General features: G+C 33.2%; 4 protein-coding genes and 1 long non-coding RNA gene across 5 annotated transcripts in view; all 5 read left to right on the plus strand.

Moving 5' to 3' along the window:
* The window catches only part of LOC125859167 (sodium/calcium exchanger NCL-like), a 14,268-nt gene extending 4,615 nt beyond the window's left edge, over positions 1 to 9,653 (plus strand). The window contains exon 8 of the mRNA XM_049538875.1: positions 9,404 to 9,653. Within this exon, the coding sequence (XP_049394832.1) occupies positions 9,404 to 9,653 (250 nt within the window). The remainder of the gene's footprint in view (positions 1 to 9,403) is intronic.
* A 1,401-nt stretch (positions 9,654 to 11,054) lies between these two features.
* Positions 11,055 to 13,316, plus strand: LOC125860217 (uncharacterized). The gene is made up of 3 exons (XR_007445820.1): positions 11,055 to 11,215; positions 12,609 to 12,707; positions 13,065 to 13,316. It is a non-coding gene; the product is annotated as an uncharacterized LOC125860217 (long non-coding RNA).
* A 2,816-nt stretch (positions 13,317 to 16,132) lies between these two features.
* Positions 16,133 to 16,820, plus strand: LOC125859168 (receptor-like protein 52). The gene is made up of 2 exons (XM_049538876.1): positions 16,133 to 16,694; positions 16,786 to 16,820. Exons 1-2 carry the CDS (start codon positions 16,133 to 16,135, stop codon positions 16,818 to 16,820), a joined length of 597 nt encoding a protein of 198 aa, XP_049394833.1.
* Positions 16,821 to 20,496: 3,676 nt separating this feature from the next.
* On the plus strand, positions 20,497 to 21,513 carry LOC125859169 (receptor-like protein 53). The gene has a single exon (XM_049538877.1). It carries the CDS (start codon positions 20,497 to 20,499, stop codon positions 21,511 to 21,513), a length of 1,017 nt encoding a protein of 338 aa, XP_049394834.1.
* Positions 21,514 to 21,570: 57 nt separating this feature from the next.
* LOC125859171 (receptor kinase-like protein Xa21) lies at positions 21,571 to 26,633 on the plus strand. The gene is made up of 3 exons (XM_049538878.1): positions 21,571 to 21,779; positions 21,857 to 23,848; positions 26,296 to 26,633. Exons 1-3 carry the CDS (start codon positions 21,614 to 21,616, stop codon positions 26,631 to 26,633), a joined length of 2,496 nt encoding a protein of 831 aa, XP_049394835.1. The 5' UTR covers positions 21,571 to 21,613.
* The last annotated feature ends 1,077 nt before the right edge of the window (positions 26,634 to 27,710 follow it).

Consider the following 27,710-nt stretch of genomic DNA (forward strand, 5'->3'; position numbering starts at 1 on the left):
CCCCTCACCACGGCCCGTGGTCCCCACCATGAGGCGTCATGGTGGTCGTGGGAGGTGAGCATCCTTGTTAGCTACTGCCTAAGGTCTACGGGCACCACCACGGCTCGTGGAGCCCTTCACGGCTCGTGTAACCTTCTTGGAAGGTGTCAAGGCTAACTCCTAGGTTTGCAACCTCTCCCTTGGACCCTTGCTTTGGCTACTAGGTTCCGAGGTGTTACACTGTGCATGATTTTTGCATTAGGAACCCGATGTTGCTGCATATATTAAGCAACACACACTAGAAAAGTTGACAAATTATCTTCTACAATTTCTCTACTTATCTAGACATGCTTTGGCAGCCATGTATTCCACAATGCATCAACGAGCTATTCTTGTATATTGTGAAGTGCAACATATCCATGATTTTTTTAATAGTGTCTCCTCAAAATTAAGCGAGGAAGCCATTCTCACAAAGCTCGATGCCTTTCTGAATGAGAGTCATCAATATGATTGTCTTCCCTATGTATGATATTGTACCAAGTTAGAAGAGCTAACTTGGATTCTTCATGATAAAGGGTTGTTGCAAAAGGTACTTTTGCAATGCATGGATGATACATTATGGTTTGTGCAAGAAAGTAGTACAACTCATCTGAAATATCAGTTTTACATCAAAGGGGTCAATTTGTTTATGCTCAACACGGTTTCAATTGTGATAGATGCAAGTGGTATCACAAATTATGGGCCGGAAAAGGAAGGGACTAATGTGGGGATCGGGTATGGTCCTCTATCATTCCTATAGACCCTTCCATCTACTGCTCCGAAGGTGAAAATTATCCATATTGGAAGGATGTAGGTTGTTCTTGTAGATGATCTCAAGCTTCTTAGTAGATCCTTGTGCTATGACATTATCACATGGATGCTCTGCCTTCGAAGATTAATATGGCCATGTCTCAAAATTGGTTGTATGGCTATGCATCGTCAAACTTTGGTTGCATTCACTAAACTAATAGAAAGTTCATATAGTGAAAGGGACTTTGACCTTGCTGCAAAATGGCTTTGACATTGACATCAATAACAATTGTTGGTGACTTCTTTTACATGGAAGCAAATACTGGAGCAGTTCGATTGTAGTGGAATGATACTCGTACCATAGAATTTGCTTTTAACGCAAAGTACATTCCCATTTCTAAAATGGTGATGTTGTACTCGAACCTTGAGAACAAGGTTCTTTTCAAGGGCAAAAAAATTGTTGTGAATATAACTAAGCTGGAGTAGTCATGTGGGAATATGTGAAATTACATTTGGGACCCTGCGAAGATTTCTATATATAGAAGAGTAAATTAATTTATAAAGAGGATGTTATGAAGTTGTCTTTTATTTCTTAGTGGCTTAGATTAATTCTAGAACCTCCGCCTCTTCTTCCTTTTTATTTCTTATTCTTCCCTTTGAAGATTTATTACTAGTTTGGAGTAATTATAAAGATCAACTCTTATATTTGTACGTGTAATTTCAAATATTCATTTCAATACAATATTGGTTCATCACATCCTTTCTATTTCTCCTTCTTCCCTTTGAAGATTTGTTACTAGTTTGGAGTAATTATAATGATCAACTCTTATATTTGTACATGAAATTTCAAATATTCATTTCAATACAATATTGGTTCATCACATATAATTTGCATCGAATATGCAGACGATTATACATAGAGTAGCACTTATGACGCAAAGAAAAAAGGGCTAATGTTAAATGTAGTTGAATACAAGAAATTTTTAATGCAATTGAGATGATAGTCAAGTATGATCCTACAGGAAGCTACGAAGATGCATTCGACGTACTTGAAATGCTCTTTATTGTTTATTTTGATTCAATACATTGCACTTAAATTTTTGTTAAATACAATTCAAATTGTTGCACGGGCCATACTCATCTAGACTTAGTACTACATAATAATTAGTACAATTATTTGGGGGCCACTTCAATGGTCATTATACCTGCAATCATTCTTCAAATATCATCCTTGTGAATGTCAATCTTTATTTGCATTTTCTTAATGTCTAAATAATTTCCTTTGTTTATATTTTGTTTTCATTTTTATAAAAAAAATGTTAAATTTAACTATGGACCCTACTCGGCTAACGAAATTCACCATTACTATTTTCTTTTTTTTAACTTTAAAGAAAAAACTCCATAAATTCTAACACCATTTTCTTTACTTTCTCTAACATAATTTACTTTTTTTATTTCCTAAAATATTATTCCACTGACCTAGTACCAATTTCTGAATTAACCAAGAGAAAATAGTAAATTTTGCCGGAGAATGTAAGGAAAATGGTGTTAGATTTCACGAAGTTTTCTTTAGAGCTAACAAAGAACACAATAATGGTTGATTTTGTTAGTCACGTGGGGTCCATAGTTATATTTAACACTTTATTTTAATACATCCATTAGGTTTAGTGTAAAAGACTAAAATAAACTCATTTGGTTATACATTAAGGACTATTTCAATCAACTGAAATATATTAAGGATCAAAGTGACACTACAAGAAAAAGCCTTATTAAGACCAACATTTAGAGACAAGCTAATAATCTCGTCTCTAAAAGTATATGTATAAGGACGAGATTATATTTCAGTCCTTATTAGTGTACTTTATTGTGAAGGTACTAAATATGGTCCCTAAAATATTTAGTAACTGGTCCCAAATTATATAATTGGAGGACTTGCCAGGAAGGATCGCCATTATTTTTAAAAATTAAAACTTTTCTTTTAACAAATACCAAAGCGCCAAAACAAATTATCTTATCGAAGTAAAAGTTAAAAAGAACTCTATTTTCTTAAAACAATGGTCTTAAGGTGATGCCCTAATCTCGATGTCTCTCTTCAGATCGCTCTTTTTTTTCCATCACAGCTCTGCCCTGATCTCAGTGAAGGTAGTATTTCATTGCAGCTTTGCGCTAAACTCAAGGAAGGTATCTTCTTCCTTATGTCTTCTTAGCTTTGCTCGAGACAGAATTTCAAGTATGCCTCTTTTCTGATCTAGTTACTTTTTTTTCTTCCATAAGTTGTATTAATGTAATTTTTGCTTGTTTTATTTGCTCTGCCCTAAACTAATGACATTTTTTGTTAGCTTTTCTCTAAACTAATGGTGTTTCAGGTTTTATTTATATGATTTCTTATTTATGTGTACATCCATGGTACAAAGAATTGTGGGGATTTGAAGCCAAAAATTACTTTTTTGTAATTGTAGTTTTGCAATAAAGATAAGACCAAGCTAGTAAGAGCCCAAATCTGTTAAAAAATCAGTCTTTTACTTGTATTGTGGACAAAATACTAGTTATTTTTATGTAAAATACCTATTTATTTTAATCATCACAAAATTTTAGTTTCATCACTTTCTAAGTCTATTCTATTCTATTGTGTTTGTGTGGTGCTCTGTTCTATTGCAGTTTTTCCAACTTCTTTATTAAAAGATTAATGTTTATATGGGGTTGAACCATGTCCTTTACATGGTTATATGGCTTAATTTGTAGTTGTATGGGGGTTTGAAAAATTACTGTAAAATCATTTGAATAGATCTAGGCACTATATGTTCTTTAGATGATTCTGGAGTCAAAAGGGCCACATTTTGAAGATAACATTTCAAAAGGGACAACAAATTTTTAGATTAATCAAAATGAATAAAGTGTATGACTCTTAGTGACTAGATAAATTTTATTGATGCCTCACCCTAAACGACCATTTATTAATTCGCCAGGCTAATCCCCACAACACAATGACTTAAGATCATTAAGCCTATAGGTATCTTATGAATACATAACTGGAATTATCTATTTGAAAGTATCTGCAGAGCTTTTGATTTGATGTTATTAATTTGTAAGTCTGTAGAAATTTGAATTATTCTTGGACACAAGCTACATGTGGCCGTTTTACTGCTCTAAAATGGATGCCTTAAATTATATGTCTGATTATAGTGTTGTTTCTTTTCTCCTCTTGCCTGATTACTTTATAGTTCCTCGTTTGCTTATGTAATACAAGTCTGCTTTTATAGCCATGTGAAACACTTTTGCTTAACCATTTTTACCTTTGAGATGTGTCACTGCGCAATTAACATTCTTCATTTCAACGTCGTGTTTGCCTCTGAATTCCCATCCAAGTATACTGATCCAAATGCTTGAAGAACACTCTAAAACATGGATTATAAAGGTGACATGTAGCTCCATTGGTTCCATTAAACAACACTAGACTTTCGAGCATAATAAATTCTCTATCGAGAAGATTTTATGTATTTTTCAAAAATGTTTTTTCCTAGTATTGTTACACTTGTTCTTCTGTTGAATTATTTCAATAGTTGATTCTTCTTTATTTGAAATCACAACTCAATGAAATATTTTTGTTTCATTATGAAATGCTATGTTAAATTTTGTTCCAATCAATCTGTGGTGCATGTAATTTTTAAAATTATTATTCACAGTTTCAAAAAAAAACATTGTATTATGTGCATGATTAAAATATGAAGCACTTTGACTAATGCGGATGATTATATCTTGAGTATTAACACTAAAATTAAGGAGTCTGATAAAAAATAAATTAATGCAACTGAAGAGTATGTATGCATTGGTGTATAGAAGACTTTGCGTATTGGGAAAATATATACTTTTTTTTAAAACACCATAATATTATAGGTGTTGGATATTATTTAGTTGATCTGCATTTCATGGAGATAGAGTTTACTAACGGTTTATTGAATTAAGAGTGTTTGATGTAACAGTTGCACAACTTCTTCCACTTTCCCGACATTGTGAACTACTTGGTTTGATTGTCTTACTTTGAGGGCTGTTCTATTCTTTATTTTTCATTGTTAAATTATCCCACTAATAGTAGAATTATTGCAATATATTAGAGCGTTCAACATAACTATCGAAATCTAGGTCCAAACATCTCTGTTATTCAAAATGTTTCATAAGTAAGAACTTGACGACTTATAAAGGAAAGATCTCTATGTTGAAGATTTTTTATTTACGTACCTTGTTTTGAGAGGATTTTTATAGATGCAATTAGATTATTAGTTACACCAGCAGTACCCCTTTTCCTCGAATAGGAGGGGCTCGATACAAAAACTTCTCTTTTTTTTCAATTTCTTCTTGCTCAATTTTTATTTTCTGCATAACTGCGCAATTTCTTTGGTTTTTCTTTTCTATCTTTAGTCCATTTATTTCTCTTATCTGGACGATTCTGTATAGTTGTGATTCTTCAAAATACATTTTGACTACTTTTTAATGAAACTCAAAGCTTTTCTAATTATTTTTCTTATATTATTGCAGTTTTGTTCATGCTTTTCGATAACACTTGATGAAATTCATACTGCATTTGAGGTGAGCGGTTTAACTTATTTTATTGTGTGAGCGAATAATTTTATTTACCCACTAGGAAAATCAGATTAAGAACAGGGTTGCTGTAAGATTGGGCAAACTGTCTCAAACACATGTAGACGTTTTTGCATAATAGCTCATACATGACACGAAGATTAAATATATAGAGCTAGTAGATAGAAGCTTCAATCTTCACTCGAATTTCTCTAAAAGGTGTTGTATTTTTCCAGATGATTTGTTCTAGAATTACCTCGGGAAAAGACTTTGTGTAGTGAATTTGATTCAACTCTTAGTTAGTTCTTGCTTTCTTTTGAAATAACCTCATATTTTTCTCTAATCAAATGTAATATAATCCAACAGCTAAATACATTCTATATATATATTTGCAACAGCTGAATGACCTCTTGCATTTACCACAACCCATTGGATTTCCTCATTTCATCATGTTACAACTCTGCATAATCCTTGCCAGTTGAGTATTTCCCCCCAGATAATAGTAGAGTATTCTCAATGAAACAGTAGGTGACAAAGTGTTCATGGATGGTTTGAACATTGCAAGCATGTCATATCTTTTACATCAATCCACTTTGAAATTCTGTCTTTAAAATGTAATCTACCATGTAGGGCCAAGAATAAAATTATATCCATCTCTGAGCATCATAATTTTTACACTAGCCTTCTCAAAGAGCGTTTGGGGTAGACACCTCTTATATGTAGATACATCTTATCTGTAGAGGAACTATACATTTGCGTAATATCATTTTCTTCTATCTCTATATGTTTCATATACTTTGCACCCTTAAGGATCTTTTTCACTAGCCAAGATGTTTGGTGTATATTACTACACCAATAATTATTTATCGTCTTCTTAAAATTTTGTACTTGCAGATTTGAAGATTGAAGTAACAAGTGAAGATACAAGTTTAGAAGATACACAAACTCATTATTATTTTGCTATGAATGTTATGGAATATTTAATAATATAGTCTAACTCAGATGCTAGCTATATTTTTGAGTTAAGCAAATATTGAAACGAACATTTGGGATGCTAACTAATTTATTGCAATAAATCTATCTATCTCTTCCTCTCTCTATATACTATCATCTTTAGGTATTGATATTTTCAATAGCAATTTTATATTAATTGATGATTTTTTTTGGTCATATCGAGCTTTAAACCATTGGTGGTGCATTAGAGACTAAAATTGTTGCTTGTCTATAAAGGTTAATCTAGCACTAAAAATTTTGTTTGTCTCTAAAGAAGAATCTAAGACTACAAATATTGCTCATCTCTAAAATATATCTAGGACCAGACTAGTCCCGTAGCCAAAGAGTACAAGAACCAAAAAGTAATACTTTTACATGGTATAAATTGTCTATTTGAGACCAGAAATATGGTCTTTAAAAGCATGTAACGACCAATATTTGCCCCCGTCCCAAAAGACATTTAGGGACCAGTTATAGAAACTCGTCCAAGTTGACCTTTAGCGAAGATGTCTATTAGGACGGGTGGCGATCAGCCATTTCCCGTCGCAATTGAGCATTTAGGACCATATTCGAACATTTAGGGACCAATTTTCCCTTCCTTAGAGTGTTTTTCTTGTAGTGTGAACACCTTTATTATACATTAAGTACCATGTCAATCAAATGAAATATATTAAGGACAAAAATAAAACATTACTCATACATTAAGCATCATTTTGGTCATTTTCTCTTAAGGAGACACATTTCTTTTTTATGAAATTTTTTTTTTTCTAATTTTCTACACAATTCGGTCCAAAAGTGATCGTATTCATCAAATACATACCAAAAAAATAAGGTTTCTGTCACGACCTCAAAAATGGATGTGATGGCACTCGTCGTATCCCACCAAGACAAGTCAGCCTAAAACCCAATCATTTCGATAAAGTGCGGAAATAAAGCAAAGTTCAATAGCAATTACTATTACGAAAACAAGTCAACTTAATTCAATCCCCAAAACCTGGTTGTCACGTGCACAAGCCTCTAATGNCAGCTTGAAATAGGCAGCTCATCAACTTATTTTAGCTTAGTCGTAGTTAGGACAAGCTCGAAGTAAACGAAAACCAGGATGAAGAGTAATGAAGAATATGCAACTATCACTGTCAGGAACAAGCTTTAGAAATAGGAACAACTAACAGGTTGATTACAATACCTAGCCTAGAATGCAAAGAAGCAGACCTCATAAAGAAGAAGTAAGGTGGTAAACTACTCGACTCACGTGATTCATACTAACTGAAATAATCAACAACCTCCATATGTCCTATTGAGAAAGCAAGCGAACTGGATAACATGTCCTCATAACTGAAATACGACTCGAAGCCAACATGATGAGATTACTGATTCGACACCATACAAAATCACTATGATTCCGAGCAGAACAAAACCATCCAACAATATTCAAATAACAAGCGAGCTATACAACTGATTTGCCGCCAATAATAGGTCGAAATATTCTAAAAATAATCTTAACGCTTGGATACCTTGAATGATCGAGAAGCATATACTCAATACGCTAAGAGACGAAAATGAAATATTACCTTTTGAGAGGCAGAGAACTGGGAATGACAAGCTTTGGACAGTGATTCTTCTATCACAAGATCCAAACACTAATAGCAAGCCAAAAAGTTCAAAGCCGACTACAAACAGAGATTTTCTCGGAACCAAGGATTAGAGAACCGTTTGAAATTTTTCGAGTGTAAAATGACTATTGCTTCACAATTAAACTCCAAAACCCCTTTTTATGCTCGCCCCCCTTGAATGAAAACTAAGGAGGCTATTTATAGAGGGGTGAAAGGGTAGATTTAGGGGGGGTAAAATTCATTTGAATTTTGAATCTACCCGTTCCTTTTCGAGGTAACAGTGGAAGGGATGGGAAATACAGTGACTTCCGCGAAAGGGGGAGAAGGGGATGAAGTGATCGATGTTAAGACTACTAGGGTATGGGTTCGCAGAGTAGTTGGATGAGGGCACTGGTTTCTTTGCAAAGAAAAAGGCGTCCCAGGGTTGGTTTCTGATCGCGTGTGACTCTGGGTTTGCAACGCGATTTGTTCCCTGGATTTTGATTGTCACGTGAAGCACATGAAGAAGACGAGTATGGGGTTGTTTGGGTTGGGTCGCGTACTGCTGGAGAAGAAGACGCAGTGGGGTCGATTTTGGGTTATTGTACGCGTATGTTGTATGTATGTGTTGTTGGTTGTAACATATTTGGGCCTGGGTTAAAGGAGACTGCTAATTGGGAGGAAAACAGGGAAATTGGGCTTCTGGAAAGGGCTGTAAAAGGCCCAAAATTGGCCTGAAAGAGAGTTTAAAAAGTGGAGTGAAATGGCTAGACTTGAATTTAAGACTTGGCCAACTGAATTTCACTTATAGCCAATCAAAATTAAGAACTTAGCCGAATTAATTAAATTAGTAAATTCGACTAATAATTAAATAGGATGAATTTAATATAATTAATTAATGAGCTCCTTAATCTTAACTAAATAAAATAATTAACTCAAATATGGACTGAATAATTTAAGATATAAACTATTATATAACTAAACTAATTAATCAAATATTTAATTAAAACAAAATCTTTTTGAGACGATTTTCGAATATTCATAAAATATATTAATTATATACATAATTATGTGAAACATATATATTATCTAAAAATTATAAAAAGTGACAAGACTATTTAAAATAACTTGCAAACTATATTATTAATTTTTTTTTTGAAAAATTTCTAAAACTAATTATTTTAAATCGCTTGAAATTGAAGAAGCTCAATGATTAATTTATATTGTGGAGGTCCAAAATTGGGTGTCAACAACTCGCACCAGATTATTATCTAACAAGAGACTCAATGTCTACGATAGGCAGAATCGATTCTGTCAAGTATTAGCTCAGTGCTATACCAGTAATCAGTGACGGAACCAAGATTTTCAGCAGCCTTTGTGCCTAAGGGTAGTAGCATTGCCTATGTTTCATCTTCATTACATCGGGGGCGACAATTGATTTTAGCAGGTTTTAATGTTCAAAAAGTTTATGTCAGTGACAAGGAGCTTATTGATGCATTGGAGGGGGGTGGGGGAGGGGGGCGTTCTAATGTTGAAAGGTTGGTTTCTCTTACACCTATTAACACTAACAAACAACTACAAGTTGATGGTAGTAGTACTTTCTCCCCAAATCAGTTTGCTAACCTACAAGATGAGGAAAGTGATGAAGAGGATTGGTTGGTTCAATGTTTTGAGAATGTAGCTAGGGATGCAGATATTTCTCCTAGGCAACAACGCAATATATAACAAAAAGAAGCATGGAAGAAAGAATAGTTGGAATGGCACGGTGCCTGAGGAGGTTGTTCCAAAACACCTACCGATGCGACTGGCAAAGAAAAATCATATGACAGTGTCAACATATTCAACAAGATCCAATAATTCCAAGAAGAAGTGATGAAATATCAAGTATTGTTCGATAGATTTGAAGAAGACAAGAACAGAATACTTCAGGTTACTTTAAATGGGCAATCAATTCTTTTTCATTCATGCATCTTTAAAAGGAAGGTTCAGGTCACTACCAAAAAACGGAAATATTACGGTGGTTTTATTACGACGGTTTCAAAGAACCGCCGCAAATAAAAAATAATATGACGTTTTTAATACACGCCATATTAAATATTTTAATACCGACGGTTCGGACTTAAGCTATGACGTTTTGAACCGCCACTAATAGTTTAAAATGTATTAGTATATTGAATATTTAATATATATAAATTTTTTCTTTAATTAAATTAATTACACGGAAAGCAGTCCCCTAAATTAGCTTTAATTGATTGTTTACCTTATTTCTAATTAGGAGATTAACTACTATCCACTGACGGTGGACAAGAAAATTACACAATCAACTCATTTTTAGAAATACTTATTTTTCTTCTTAGTTTAATTAATATATTTTCACATTTAATGATTAATGATTTTTTTTCTTTCTTTTATTAAAACACGTTGAGATTTATCATCTTTCTCCCTCTCTTTCCTACCTTTCTCATCTATGTCTTTGGATCTTCTTCTATCAATATCAAAATATTATGGAAAATTGCAGAAATGGTGTGTCTATTTTTCCAAGTGTAAGATTACTACATTTAATTTTTGGGATTTGTCCAATTTACTGAAAAGTTCTGAAAAGCATTCTCTAAAAATCATTGTTACTACAAAACATAAAATTCTTCATACATTGGAACAAGAAAATTTTTTCTTTGAAATAGCATTGAAATATTTTTTATACAATCGACTTTGAGTATTTACTAATTTAGATTCTGAAAAGGAAAATAATAATGAGTAAAAAAATTATCATCTTTTTATCTCAAATTGCTTCAATTTTGTATGTCAATTGCTTTAATGGTGTTGACGGAGAATGAGCGTGAAAATAATAAGGATAAAGAAAGAATGAAAGAATCCTTCTTACTTTTGATAAGTCAAGTAAGAATTCTTAACAAACTCATACAATTAATTTAGAGTCCAAGTTACCATATAACACTCTTTTTATTATTTTTTAATAATATTAATATTATGTGATTTTTATTAAAAAAAAGTTGATATGTATTTCTAAAAATGAGATGATAGTGTAATTTTTTTTTCCACCGTAAGTGGATATAAGTTAATCTCAATTGATAAAAGATAATTAAATCATTCCCCCTAAATTAACTTTCACATAAAAAGAAAATCTCTCTGTAGCTGGACATTTACAGAGAGACCCAAAGTTGCCTAAAATAGCTCTCAATCAGTAAGAATTTTAGCTCAAATCTCTCAATTTCCTATGAATCGTTCTAATTGACAGTAAGATTCTCACAAATCAAGCTTCTCAATTTACGGTAAGCTCTCAATCCGTAAGATTCTCACAAATCAAGCTTATCAATTTGTAAATTTTTCACTTCAAATAGTTTGAATCCGTAAGGTCTCAGTCGGTAAGCTCTCAATAAGTTTTTCTTTTAGGTTAAGCTCTCAGTTTTCTGATTTTTTTTTCTGAATCTATTTTGTTGATGCATGTTCTTATACTATTTTGTTGATGCATGTTCTTATACTATTTTGTTCATGCATGTTCTTATACTTAAATGCATCACTGTTAGTTTGTACAGATTTTTTAGTTAGTTTGTAGAGATTTGTTTGTTGTTAGTTTGTAGACTCTCGCTTTAAAATCTGCCGCATCTGCTAAAGATATTTTGCATGTTATAGTTTAGCTTTGATTTTGCTTGTTATAGTTTAGAGAAATAGTATTGTGGTCTTCAAATTTTTGTTTGTTTTAGAGTAAAACCTCAATTAGTTTTTATTTGCTTTTTATAGTACTGGTGCTTAGAGATTTTTATTTTGGGGATAAGAACAATGGAGAAATCTCGCTTTTGGATTTCTCAAGAATAGCCTCTTGAATCCTGATATAGTTATCATTTGTTTATGAGCTTCCTAAGAATGTTAGAAAGTTAATCAGATGATCGATATCATTTATACCATCAAAAGTACAAGCAATTGTAGTTGAACTGTGATTTCACATTTTTTTCCACTTTCGAGCCGTAGAGTTTACGTTCTTTTACACTTCTCTTTTGTAGATGCATTAGTTTAAATTTTTTATAATGTTGTATATTGAGTTACTACTGCTATTAACCTAATGTTCATGTATGGGCTTGATAGGTTGTCGAGGTAACTATTGGTGAGGGTACTGAATCAACATAGATAGTAACCGTTTGACAAGTATTTTTTGTTATTGAGATCAACATCAACAGCATAACTTTTTGATTTTTGGTCATTTATGTGATGATGATCTAATGATGAAGAAGTGTTATTGTATAAACTTGTCCACCATCTTCTCTGTTTTTTGGAAACTTATATTATTGATGGAACTAAAATAAAGATGTTTAAGTGTTACTAAGCTTGAAAATATTTGAGTAGGTAGAAGTAAGAGATATGGTACTCTTGGGTTGTTATTGATTCTTATATACAAGGTTTCAACTAATTTTGTGTGTCTGATAAATATTATAGTTTATCTGATAATTAGTATTGAGTATTCAAATACTTTTTGTTATTATTGATAACTTGTTGTCCAGTAATGATGAAAGAAATGGATGTATGGTTGTGAGGGAATTGGTGATTATCTAAACACTCTAGTTCAACTCTTTTCAATTTATAGTTATATAATGGGTTTAAACCAAACATACATTGATAGAACAAATTATACTTTGTTGTAATAAGATGTTCAATACTTGAAATTTCCAGATGGCAAAGGGAAAAGAGGTCCATCGAGGCAAAATGTGGACTGAGACTCATAAGAGAAAAGATGGAAGTTATGTAACTGAGGCGGCTAGAGAGATTGGGGTAAGTATTTTTCTTATATAATACGATTACTCGAGTAGCTATTTAATCAGATTTCTGGTTATGGTGACAAAGAAAAACCTACTTCCCTTGTAATGGAATACAAAGTTTTGATCCTTCTGAAGGATTAAGCATGACAGAGTCTTAATGTTATTGTTTGCTTTTTCTGTATGTCATGGTTTCTGTAGCCTTTTGTTGTTTCACATAATTTTAACCATAATGCCGTAACTATCTTTACATTATGTTGTAGGAACTAATACGTTCACAATTCTGATATGTGTGTTAACATTTATAGTCATTCTTTGATATATTTTTGGAGTGTGATCATCAGCTTGACTGTCTATTAATATATTTTTTCAGGCCTCAAATTTGGATGCTGCTCATCAGTCACCAATTGGACCAACCATCAACTAGAGCTCTTCATATCAAAGTAACAATGATGATGGACTAAGCATCAGCATCAAGTAGAAATCATTTTTAGTATTATTTTTTTTGAATGACACTTGAAATTAGTATTTTAATGAGGTAACTTAGAGCTTTGAATAACACTTCAAAACATTAGTATTTTGGTGATGTAATTTGGAGTACTTTTGCTTAATATGATCGATATTTTGCTCATTTGATCTTTTATGTTGTGTTAAAATTATACTAATTATAGAAATTTAATATAAAGTGCAATAAATAAGATGTAAATATGGATTGACAAAATAAGAAAATATAATTTTTACGGTGTCCCAAATTGAAAATTACGGCGTTTCTAAACTGTCGTAATATATAAATGATTTATTTTTGTACAATTACGATGGTTGCAAACTGCCGCTCTATACAACAAAAAATGTTGCATTAACAAGGATATATTGCGACGGTTTTTATGTAGATATTACGACGGTTTTAAAAACCATCGTAATACATTTGTGACAGACAGAATTACGACATTTTCGCAAAATGCCGTTATAGTGCGTTGTGACGGTTCAAAACCGTCGTATTACGTATAAAAAACCGTCGCAATAACCCCTGTTTTTTTGTAGTGGGTCGATAACTTAACATTCTTCTTGGTTGTTATATTTTTGCACTATTTAAGCATCCTCGTTTGTAATATCATCATAGAGTGTATTACAAACTCTGTAAATTTGCCAAATACCTAGTTCTCTCTAGAACTTCAACAGATTCTTGATTCCATGATTATGAACAGACCTAGGTTTCTAGAAACCCTAGGTCTGTACAAATACCTTGTTAGTTAGTAGAGGTTTATTACCGCACAATCTTCTTCCACTCCCCAACCTCTAAGGAGTCGTAGAGCAATGTTTTTATTGGCAGTTGCGCAACCTAAGATTGGTAAGGTAAGGACTAGCCCCCCTTATTTGTACTTATCCCTATTGAGATTTTTATTTCTAATAAAAGGCCGCTAGACACTTTGTCTAGTGGTAAATTTGCCAAAACAAATAAATCCTTGAAAGCATCGACTTATTAGAATGGCAACATAAAGCACATGTGTATTGGTGGATATGTTTGAAAGTTGGCTTGAATACCGTTATAACAATACATAAATGTACCATTTAACTGGCATCTATGCCCTCCAAGTGAACAAGTAAACACTTAAACTTGTGTAAAGTTGAACAAGTACATATACTGTACACATCTTATGTGGCGCTCTATGTAGCAATTTACATCCTACGTGGCATCCTACGTGTATTATACCACATAGGACACGTATGTCTACTTGTTCAATGTTATACAAGTTTATGTGTATACTTGTGCACACCCAAAGTTGAAGGGCGTAGATGCCAGCTGAGCCCAAGTTAAAGAACACATTTATGTATTATGCCTTAAAAAAGTGTGATTACGTGTTCGAATAAAAGAATTGAAATTTATAATAAATATTTATGTATTTGGTAAGATGTTGTATTCGTAAATTGTTCTTTTATTAAAATAACTAAACTAAAATAACCTTAAATTGTCTTTTTTTTGAAAGTGTAAATCTAAATGTAACCTTGTAAAAAAAAAGAGGAACACTATATATCTTAGTGAAGAGGAAGTTACGAGACTTATATTGGAAAAAGTAGTTTTGAGAATTTAAAAAAAAATGAAGGACAAAATAGTAAGAGACCGGGTCAAATCAAGAGTGTTAACCCAAAAATTAATAAGTTCGGAATAATCAACTTATGACTTTTGATTGGTCTTAGTGGTTTATAAGTACTTTGAATGTTTACTAATTAAGATGTACGTAAGCCAAAAATATTGTTCATAAGTTAGTTTAACGAGCCTATAAGCTTAGTCAAATACCTTCCAAATATCTCACTTAATTTTGTACTTTTTATCTCTCAAGTGAGAAGCGATAATGATCAAGAACTCACAAGTGTATTTTTTTTTTTGTAAGGTTCATACATAAATTATCAGGTGTTTGTGTTTTCTATCTGAATTATCACTATCATTAACTCTTCTTTCTTTAAAGGGAAAAGACCCAACTATGTCATTGAACTTTGAGAAAAAAACTCATAATCTATTCCATCCGTTTAGAAAATTAGTTTATCTATGTCATTTTCATTTGAGAAAATGTTCATCCATGTCATTGTTAGTTAATTAAAAATAGCTTTAATTTTGCTCAGTTATACAACGTTTACTAGCTAGCTATTCATGTCTGAAATTAATACACAATTTGTTTTACAATTTAAAAATCAACGTAACTAATACTTGTATAAGTTATGAAGAAATTCGTACATAATGTTATCTCAAATGGACTATCAATGCAATTATAGAAAATATAATAACAAAAGGATAATGACATTTGAAAAAAAGGTAATTAAGAAATGATGCATAAATCAGAGGTCAAAATTATGATAGATAATAATAATAATAATGAGATATAACTATATTAGGAAAACAAGTTTAGCAGAGGTCCTTTTCCAAGGTAGGTCCTACTTTTCATCACACAATTCTAGAGAATATGAAAGCAAGACTATTTACAAAGAATTAAGCACACAATAAATAAAGCAAAACTTGGTTTACTTGCCATGTCTTAATTGAGATGTGAAAGACTTGATTGAATGGAAAAATCTCCTAAAAAGAGATCTTATTGCTATTCAAAGTCTCAAAACCACAGGTTATTAGTACTAATATTGCACTAATGGACAAAACCTTCACTATGTTATGGCCGAAACCAACATTACGACTGATCAATTAGCTCTTCTCTCTTTTAAATCCCAAATTAGTTCCGACCCCTTTCACTTCTTGAATGAAAGTTGGTCTCCTGCTATTTCTATTTGCCGTTGGGTTGGAGTCATTTGTGGTTCTCGTCACCAGCGAGTGAAGTCGTTGAAGCTTTCCAACTTGGCTCTTACAGGCAGAATTCCCGTGATTTTGGAAACCTCACATTTCTTGTTTCTCTTGACTTGGGAAGCAACCATTTCCATGGAAATTTGCCTCAAGAAATGGCACATTTGCGTAGGCTTAAGTTTCTTGATTTAAGTTTAAACAGCTTCACAGGGGAAATTCCTTCTTGGTTTGGGTTTTTACACCAACTTCAAGTTGTAAACCTTAGGAGTAACAGTTTTACTGGTTCCATTCCTCCGTCACTCTCGAATGCCTCAAGGTTGGAGATTTTAGAAATATCTACCAATTTACTTGAGGGAAACATCCTGGAAGAGTTTGGCAATCTTCACAACCTGAAATCGTTGTCCATAGAACAAAATCAGCTTACAGGTTCTATACCATTCACAATATTCAATATTTCTAGAATTGAAGTCATTAGATTTTCAGATAATAGCCTATCAGGAGATCTTCCCAATGGTTTATGCAATGATCTCCCAATACTCAAAGAGCTTTATCTATCCGGAAACAAGCTTGATGGTCATATGCCTACAAGCTTGTCAAATTGTTCACGACTTCAAATATTGTCTCTATCCCAAAATGATTTTGATGGACCAATACATAATGAAATTGGAAGATTGAGTAACTTGCAGACATTAGAAATCGGATACAACCATTTCACAGGTATATATGTTTCATATTCTTATGAATGCTACTACTACTATATATTGTATCTAATTACCTCACATCTTTCTTTATTACACATTGAATGCAGGTATAATTCCACAAGAAATCGGAAATCTTTGTTAATTTGGTGAAATTAGACATGGGGGGAAATCAGATTACTGGCTCTATCCCGATCTCTGTATTCAATATCTCATTGCTGCAATCATTGTTACTGTGGGGCAACAATCTTAGTGGATTCGTACCACGGGAGATTGGCAACTTAACCAAGATGCAATTATTATATCTTAACCAAAATAGGCTTACTGGTATGTATTCAAAGTTATAGTGATCTGTATTGAGCTAGTTAGTTGAACTCATTCTTTCTTCACGTGATGACAGGTGAAATACCCAAAGATACAAGAAATCTCGTTGAGTTAAAGGAATTTGATGTTGGGTTTAATAGTTTTAGTGGTTCACTTCCAACGGAGATGTTCAACATATCAGCACTGAGAATAATGTCTCTTTCATTCAATAATATATCAGCAACTCTACCACCAAACATAGGTTCTACCTTATCCAACATTGAAGAGCTTTATATGGGTCACTTAACCAATCTTGTTGGGACTATTCCTCATTCTATCTCCAATTGTTCAAAGCTTAGTAAACTAGATATTTCAGGTAACAAACTCACTGGCTTGATTCCCAATTCTCTTGGATATTTGACTCATCTACACATCCTAAACATGGAGAGAAACAATTTAACCAGCGACTCCTCATTAAGCTTCCTCACTTCCTTAACCAATTGCAGAAGATTAACAGTTCTTTCTCTATCTTTCAACCCTCTAAATGGCATGCTGCCGGTCTCCGTAGGGAACTTCTCCAAATCTCTTGTAACCTTTTATGCCGCTGCTTGCAAGATTAACGGCCAGATTACAAATGAAGTTGGAAACTTAACCAATTTAATAGACCTTGATCTTTCTAATAATAACTTGATTGGATCAATTCCTACCTCAACTAGTAACTTGAGAAACCTCCAACGCTTGTACTTGAACAAAAACAAACTTACAGGAATAAATCAATGAATGCACCAACATTGAGGCAGAGGCAATTGCAATCAAAGAAGCAATTTATCACTGTGTTGCCATATGTCTCGATAAGGTATGCATTGAAACAGATTCTTTAATTTTGGTGAAGATACTAGCCGGAATTTGGGAAGTGCCTTGGCATATTGCTATTCTAGTAAGTGATATCAAGGCTCTAGCACTTCAATGTCAAGTTAGGATCCAACATGTTTATAGGGAAGGGAATACATTGGCGGATTACATGGCTAATCTAGCTTCGGATAGAGAAGGGAGATTGAGTTTTTCCACTTTCACCGAACTACCCAGGAAAATCCTAAACCTTGAAAAACAACTAGTGCCAAACTTAAGGACCAAAACTAAAAGGATTTCACAGCAACACAACATCAAGGAAGGGGAATTTTCTTTTATCATTTGATCAAAGGCCTTTTTTAGACACTAGCCAACATCATGATAAGTGAATACGATATGGAAGTATTCAAATTCAGATTTCTAACATAGCGAGAATTCACATGAGTTCACTTCGGTCCAATTTACAACAAGACTAATAGCCTACTGGAGAGACAGTTTATATTTTTGCAGATAAATTGAAGAAGAAGACGCTTACCCAGATCGATTAAGCTTCCAAAAACAAGAAAGTGTGGCGCCACAGGTTCGATCAAACATGGGAGTATGCATCTTTGAGGAAGGTTTTGTCTAAGCAGATGCTTTCCTTTTCCAGATTCATCTGATTAGGAGATTTTTGTTGTTGTCTTTTTATTTTTATTTTTTAATTATTACTGTATTTTTAACTTACTTTTTTGAGCTTGACACTGTTTGTCTTTAGCTTTGAACCTTTGTGTTTCATATTAAATAAAATGGCCCCATGGGTTATTATTGAAAAAAAAAAAAAAGTTAGTGAAATACTAATTCAAATTTATACTCTTTTCATCTCTATTTTTGTGGCTTGTTTTCTTTTCTACTTGGTATCAAGAAGGATGACAGCTTTTCATATTTAATAAAAATATGATGTTAAATCTCTCATTTTAACATTAATGAAATAATTATTGCTATAATTTTTTTATAATTTATTTTACACTATAAGTTTTAAAAGTCTTTATAGTTTTATTTTTATTTTATAATTATGCACTATCTAATCAAATACCTTCACATGAATTAGAGAACATAGACATTATGCAATATATAAAAATGATAAAGTCTCTTGCTTGTTTTTTACTTGGAGAAGGAAAAATAGAAAAGGAAATTGTAAGATGAGAATCGAACTCTCACCAATAAGGTGAAAATTCAGATAGTCAATGAACTGAACTATTGAGAGTTTTTTTGACAAAGTCTATTGTAGAGTTAATTATATTATTACTAGGTAATTTACCCCGCGCAAAAATAATCTTTCTAAGCTTTTGAAAAGCCTTTCCAATAATCGAATGTTATAAGAAGAAAAAAAGTAAATTTAGTAGGTTTTAAGAACATATCAACATAAATTAAATGATTTGACATTACCACATATCTCAAGAATTTTAAATATATAATGAATGATTAAAATATCTTGATATGTAATCATTTTTATCTTTTACATAATTTATCATAATATATGTTTGATAATATAATTGTCTTGTTAAAACTGAGTGATGTTTTTATGTAGCGATGAAACATACTTTTTTTTTTTTGTACATAAAAAATATAGAAATGATAATTTTATGGTTAGAATAACTCTTTAAAAACAAATTATATAAAAGTTTTCGATAATTAATATTAGTTATAAATAAGTTAAGACCGTTAAAAATGTACACCACAACAACATAAACTAATTTTTTTAGAGACAATCTACTTGTCTGAGGTCAAACGCTCACCACTTTTCAGTATTGTTACTTAGTTACTCTAACAAAATTTATAGAAAGAGAAAAATAAATTTAATGTGATGTAGCACAACTTTAAGTGAAAGGTAAAGTTGTTGCAGGGCAAATTGGTCTTTCAACATTGCACTCGGAAGCTTTCCACTTNATAATTTTATGGTTAGAATAACTCTTTAAAAACAAATTATATAAAAGTTTTCGATAATTAATATTAGTTATAAATAAGTTAAGACCGTTAAAAATGTACACCACAACAACATAAATTAATTTTTTTAGAGACACTCTACTTGTCTGAGGTCAAACGCTCACCACTTTTCAGTATTGTTACTTAGTTACTCTAACAAAATTTATAGAAAGAGAAAAATAAATTTAATGTGATGTAGCACAACTTTAAGTGAAAGGTAAAGTTGTTGCAGGGCAAATTGGTCTTTCAACATTGCACTCGGAAGCTTTCCACTTCTAATAAATAAAATATATAAAAGAAAATTAGATGTAGTCATGTAGCACAACTTTAAACCACAGAATATTTACTATAGAGAAAATGAAAGCAAGACTTGGTAGATTCACATTCTTTATTGTCCTTTTTATCATCCTCAACAAATTAAGTGAAAACAACAACAACAAGACAATGGAAAGTTTTGCTAATTTATCTACTTATCTAAAATGAGTGGTTTCAACAGTACTTGAAATCAAACTGACAACAACCAATGTAGACAGATTTTTTTTGTTAATAATTTAGTATGAATGAAGAAAAGTCCCTTTATAAAAAAGATTAGAAAGAAAAGTCTCATAAACACTTTCCTACTAATATTTTTACATATGGAGAAAGCCTTAAGATCTTTTCTCTTAACACTACTCTTGTTGCTTCACTATGTTATGCCTAGTTCAACCATGACTCGTACCAACGTTTCTACGGATCAATTAACTCTTCTCTCTTTGAAATCTCAAATTAGTTCCGACCCTTTCCATTACTTGGATGAAAGTTGGTCTCTCAATATTTCTGTTTGTCATTGGGTAGGAGTCACTTGTGGTTCTCGCCACCAGCGAGTGAAGGCCTTGAATTTTTCCAACATGGCTCTTACAGGGAGGATTCCCCGTGATTTTGGAAACCTCACATTTCTTGTTTCTCTTGACTTGGGAAGCAACAACTTCCAGGGAAATTTGCCTCAAGAAATGGCACACTTGCGTCGGCTTAAGTTTCTTGATTTAAGTTTGAACAAATTCAGAGGGGAAATTCCTTCTTGGTTTGGGCTTTTACACCAACTTCAATATGTAAGTCTTAGAAATAATAGTTTCACTGGTTCACTCCCATCTTCATATTTTAATATTTCAAAGCTTGAAACTTTGGATTTGGCATATAATTCCTTAAAGGGTCAAATTCAAAAGGAGATTGGTAGTATAGAAAACCTGAGATATTTAAACTTGGATGGAAACAAACTCATAAGGACTATTCCTCCAGCAATATCAAATGCCTCAAGGTTGAAGCTTTTAGATTTATCTCGCAATTCATTTCAAGGGAGCATTCCAGAAGGGATTGGCAATCTTCACAACCTAAATTTGTTGTCCATAGAAGATAATCAACTTACGGGTTCTATACCATTCACAATTTTCAATATTTCTCGAATCAAAGTTGTTTCATTTGCAATCAATATCTTATCAGGAAATCTTCACAATGATGTATGCAATGGTCTCCCAATACTCAAAAGGCTTTATCTATCACGAAACAAGCTTCATGGTCATATGCCTACAAGCTTGTCAAATTGTTCACAACTTCAAATATTGTCTCTATCCGAAAATGATTTTGATGGACGAATACATAGTGAAATTGGAAGATTGAGTAACTTGCAGACATTGAATCTCGGATATAACCATTTCACAGGTATATATGTTCTATCTTATGAATACTAGTACTATTGTATCTAATAATCTCATATCTTTTTATTACACATTAAATGCACGGATAATTCCACAAGAAATTGGATATCTTGTTAATTTGGTGGAGTTAACAATGGAGAAAAACCAGATTACCGGCTCTATCCCGATCTCCATATTCAATATGTCCTCGTTGCGTTTTGTTTCACTATGGAGGAACAATCTCAAGGGATCCTTACCACGGGAGATTGGCAACTTAACCAAGATGCAAGTTTTATATCTTAACGAAAATAGGTTTGCTGGTATGTATTCAAAGTGATAGCAATTTGTATTGAACTAGCTAGTTAGTAAACTCAAATCTTTCTTCATGTGTTGACAGGTGAAATACCCAAAGAGATAAGAAATCTCGTTGAGTTGGAGAAACTTGGTCTTCACTTTAATAGTTTTAGTGGTTCACTTGATATGGAGATGTTCAACATATCAGGGATGAGATCAATTGATCTTTCAGCCAACAATCTATCAGGGACCATCCAACCAAACATAGGTTCTATCTTACCCAACATTGAAGAACTTTATCTGGGTCGCTTAACCAATCTCGTTGGGACTATTCCTTATTCTATCTCCAATTGTTCAAAGCTTACTATTCTAGAGCTTTCATACAACAAACTCACAGGATTGATTCCCAATTCTCTTGGATATTTGACTCATCTACAGTTCCTAAACTTGGCGGAAAACAATTTAACCAGTGATTCATTTTTAAGCTTCCTCACTTCCTTAACCAATTGCAGAAATTTAACATCTCTTTATATATCTTCCAACCCTCTAAATGGCATGCTTCCGGTCTCCGTAGGGAACTTCTCCATATCTCTTGTAAATTTTCGTGCCACTGCTTGCAAGATCAACGGCCAGATTCCAAATGAAGTTGGAAACTTAATCAGCTTATTAGACCTTGATCTTTCTTATAATAACTTAATCGGATCAATTCCAACATCAACTCAGAACTTGAGTAACCTTCAGCGTATGCATTTTCAGTACAACAAACTTACAGGATTTATTGGAGATAACATTTGTAAATTGCCGCATTTGGGAGATATTTTCTTGGGTCAAAATCAACTTTCAGGATCTCTTCCTAATTGTTTAGGGAACGTCACTTCCCTTCGAAAGATACATATGGGTTCCAATAGATTAAGTTCCAATATACCAACAAGCTTAGGGAATCTTAAAGACTTAGTGGTTCTTGACTTATCGTCAAACATCATGGTTGGTTCTTTACCTACAGAAATTGGAAAGCTAAAGGCTGTGACACAGATGGATCTGTCGATGAATCAATTCTCAAATAGAATTCCTAGAGAAATTGGGGGATTACAAAATTTGGCGCACCTTTCTTTGAGACACAACAATTTGCAAGGATCTATACCTGACTCAATGAGCAACATGGTAGGCTTGGAATTTCTAGACATTTCTCATAATAATATATTGGGAACTATTCCCATGTCTTTTGAGAAATTACAATACCTTGAGTATTTCAATGTTTCTGTAAACAAGTTGCACGGTGAAATACCCTCGGGAGGTCCTTTCAAGAAGCTCTCGAGTCAATTTTTCATCAACAATGAAGCATTGTGTGGTTTGTCAAGGTTTAATGTCCCACCATGCCCCACATCATCAACGCATAGATCAAATAGGAAAAAATTGCTAGTTCTATTTCTTTTGCTAGGAATAGCACTTGTATTTGTTCCTGTCGCCTTTGTGTTCCTATGGATAAGGTATAGAAGAGGTAAAAGAGATCCTCAACAAGCTGATTCGTTGCCTATGGCAACAACGGAAAGAATTTCATACTATGCACTGCTCCAAGCAACTGATTCGCTTAGCGAGAGTAATCTGATTGGCTCTGGAAGTTTTGGCTCTGTTTACAAAGGCGTTCTCAGAAGTGGAACTGCCATTGCAGTTAAAGTGTTCAATCTGCAACTGGAAGCAGCATTCAAGAGTTTCGATACAGAATGTGAAATTTTGCGTAGCCTTCGCCATAGGAATCTCGTGAAAGTCATCACTAGTTGCTCCAACCTTGATTTTAAGGCTTTAGTGCTCGAGTATATGCCTAATGGAAGTCTTGACAAGTATTTGTATTCGCACAACTACTTCCTAGACATCAGGCAGAGACTAAGTATTATGATAGATGTGGCATGTGCGTTGGAATATTTCCATCATGGATGCTCCTCTCCCGTGATTCATTGTGATATAAAGCCTAGTAACGTCTTGTTGGATGAGGATATGGTTACCCACCTAAGCGACTTTGGTATTTCAAAACTGCTCGGTGAAGATGAGAGTGATTTATACACAAAAACCTTAGCAACATTTGGTTATATAGCACCGGGTACGTCTCTTTGTTTTTGCTAATTTGAACATTGATTTTTCCTCTTATTTTTTTTTCCAATCAAGAAAGTATATTGCATCTTTTAATTAATTGTTTGACTGTAGAGTATGGACTGGATGGACTAGTGTCAATAAAATGTGATGTCTATAGTTACGGGATTATGTTGCTAGAAACATTTACTAGGAGAAAGCCTAGTGAGTTTGAGGGAGATCTTAGCCTGAAGCAATGGGTGAGTTATTCACTCCCAGAGGCAGTAATGGACGTTATGGATGCCAACCTGGTTACACCAATGGATAATCGCTTACAGAAGGAGCTAGATGTTGTGGCATTAATCATGAAAGTGGCATTAGATTGCTGTGCTGAATCTCCGGCAAGAAGGACAAACATGAAAGATGTTGGAGGGATGCTACAGAAGATCAAGATTCAACTTCTTGCATGCTGAGCATTTTCTCAGAATCTCTTGTTTCGAATCAATCACTTTTTCTGTTTTGTTTTAGCACTTGATTTGTGCATGATTCTGTTTTCAGAAATGCTAGTTGGTTGCAATAAATGTCACTGTTTCCTCAATATTAGTGTTGCAAAATGGTAGAATAAGTAAATTAAATAACTAAAACCAAATTGATCATCTTGAAAATCTTGAAGCAGAATGATATTTTTGTAAATTGTTAGAGGAATAAACTATATGAATACAAATAGGCAAATAATATAGTAAATGTTTTACATGGGAAACACTAAGACAACAAACAAAAAGAGCAATGACAAAAAATGCATTCATGCAATGCTATATATGAAGAAGGATCTCATCCAAGGTTGTAATTTGTAATGCCGGCAAACTACTCGACCGACACAAAATCGTACATTGTTGAACAGTTAAGACTTGGTAGAAAACACAAAACAATTTGCAGAAATTCATTGAGGCAAAACGTCGAACATGTTGCGGGCAACAAATCATGCAGTGAGCTACACATTCATATACTTATTGCTTTATCAGTGTCTTGAAAATAATGGATAGATTTCATACCTGAGACCTGAGTGAGTGCTTGAAACAATAAAGGGAAAATCATTCGCTAAAATTCAACAAATAACCACTTTTCAGCTCCTGCCGTTGAAAAATAATGATTCATGTCCCGGGAATTCAAAGCTTGACTTAAGACAAGTTCACAATTTGATCATCAAACAACTGATATTGAATCCTTGAAAGCATCGATTGTTATTAGAATGGCAACATAAAGCACATGTGTATTGGTGTGGTTGATGGGAGATGACAAGTATCTACGTAGAATTAGTGGAGATGCTTGAAAGTTGGCTCGAATACCATATATATACATAAATGTACTCTTTAACTTAGCTTTAACAATCATCTATATCCTCCAATATTGGATGCGTACAAATAAATATTTAAACTTGTGTAATGTTAAACAAGTACATACATGTTTTATTTGAAAAATATATTTTGGACTGGTTTAAGAGTCGCCACTTAATTTTTTAAGAAAAATCAAGAAAACTGTTGTTTTCAAAAGACTAAAACAGAAATCTAATGAAAACTTAAAAAAGGGGTTCGAGGTTCTTATTAACATTCTAGGAAGGTTTTAAAAGCACCTAGAATGTCCACTAATGTGGTTATCCGGCAATTAATTATTTGGCTAAAATAATTTAACTTAATTTAAATTGCAAAATTGAGTTGTTCTATAGTTAGAACTATTTTAAAAGGGAAAAGGGAAGTACTTAAATATTATCTAAGTGAGCNAAAGAGATCCTCAACAAGCTGATTCGTTGCCTATGGCAACAACGGAAAGAATTTCATACTATGCACTGCTCCAAGCAACTGATTCGCTTAGCGAGAGTAATCTGATTGGCTCTGGAAGTTTTGGCTCTGTTTACAAAGGCGTTCTCAGAAGTGGAACTGCCATTGCAGTTAAAGTGTTCAATCTGCAACTGGAAGCAGCATTCAAGAGTTTCGATACAGAATGTGAAATTTTGCGTAGCCTTCGCCATAGGAATCTCGTGAAAGTCATCACTAGTTGCTCCAACCTTGATTTTAAGGCTTTAGTGCTCGAGTATATGCCTAATGGAAGTCTTGACAAGTATTTGTATTCGCACAACTACTTCCTAGACATCAGGCAGAGACTAAGTATTATGATAGATGTGGCATGTGCGTTGGAATATTTCCATCATGGATGCTCCTCTCCCGTGATTCATTGTGATATAAAGCCTAGTAACGTCTTGTTGGATGAGGATATGGTTGCCCACCTAAGCGACTTTGGTATTTCAAAACTGCTCGGTGAAGATGAGAGTAATTTATACACAAAAACCTTAGCAACATTTGGTTATATAGCACCGGGTACGTCTCTTTGTTTATGCTAATTTGAACATTGATTTTTCCTCTTATTCTTTTTTTTCCAATCAAGAAAGTATATTGCATCTTTTAATTAATTATTTGACTGTAGAGTATGGACTGGATGGACTGGTGTCAATAAAATGTGATGTCTATAGTTACGGGATTATGTTGCTGGAAACATTTACTAGGAGAAAGCCTACTGAGTTTGAGGGAGATCTTAGCTTGAAGCAATGGGTGAGTTATTCACTCCCAGAGGCAGTAATGGACGTTATGGATGCCAACCTGGTTACACCAATGGATAATCGCTTACAGAAGGAGCTAGATGTTGTGGCATCAATCATGAAAGTGGCATTAGATTGCTGTGCTGAATCTCCGGCAAGAAGGACAAGCATGAAAGATGTTGTAGGGATGCTACAGAAGATCAAGATTCAACTTCTTGCACGCTGAGCATGTTACCGGAATCTCCTTTTCCAAATTGATTGCTTGTTTGTTTTATAGAAAGATTTGCTTTTTTTTTGTTTTTGTTTTTGTTTTTGTTTTAGCACTTGATTTGTGCATGATTCTGTTTTCAGATATGCTAGTTGGTTGCAATGAATGTCACTGTTTCCTCTTTATAATATGACTAGTTTTGGGAACGTGCAACGCACATTTGTTCCCTATTACTATATAAAATTTGTAGCCAGTATAAAATCCTCACTTGTAAATTTAAAATTATATATTCATCCACATATACATAATTTTTTTTCAGACTGTATACATCCCAATTTCTTGAATTTGTAAACAAAGTATTCATTACGATTATCGAAATGCTAGATTCTCTGGGTACATAAGAAATAAAAAATTTAAGACTGTCAAGAGAAATGATAATAGAAAAAGAAAAAAAATTAAGTCAACATCTAATCTCATTGTATGTGTATAAATAAGAGGAAGTGTATTTAATTCAAGAAAGCACACTATTTTTCTTCATGGCCATATATATGCCTACAAGCTTGTCAAATTGTTCACAACTTCAAATATTGTCTCTATCCGTAAATGATTTTGATGGACGAATACATAGTGAAATTGGAAGATTGAGTAACATGCGGAAATTGTATCTCAGATCCAACCATTTCACAGGTATATATGTTTTATCTTATGAATGCTAGTGCTATTGTCTCTAATTACCTCATATATTTTTTTTATTACACATTTAATGCAGGGATAATTCCACGGGAAATTGGAGATCTTGTTAATTTGGTGATATTAGGCGTGGAAATGAACCAGATTACGGGCTCTATCCCGTTCTCCTTATTCAATAAGTCCTCGTTGCAACTTGTTTCACTAGGGAGGAACAATCTCAAGGGATCCTTACCAAGGGAGATTGGCAACTTAACAAAGTTGTAATTTTTATCTTTTTACGAAAATTGATTCATTGGTACGTATTGAAAGTGATAGCGAAAAGTAGTATAACTTATACTTTATTGAATTAACTCACTAGTATTCTTTCTTTCTTTACTTCATGTGTTTCTAGGTGAAATTCCCAAA

The sequence above is a fragment of the Solanum stenotomum genome, chromosome 3 (assembly GCF_019186545.1).
Source record: "Solanum stenotomum isolate F172 chromosome 3, ASM1918654v1, whole genome shotgun sequence".
NCBI classification, from domain to species: Eukaryota; Viridiplantae; Streptophyta; class Magnoliopsida; order Solanales; family Solanaceae; genus Solanum; species Solanum stenotomum.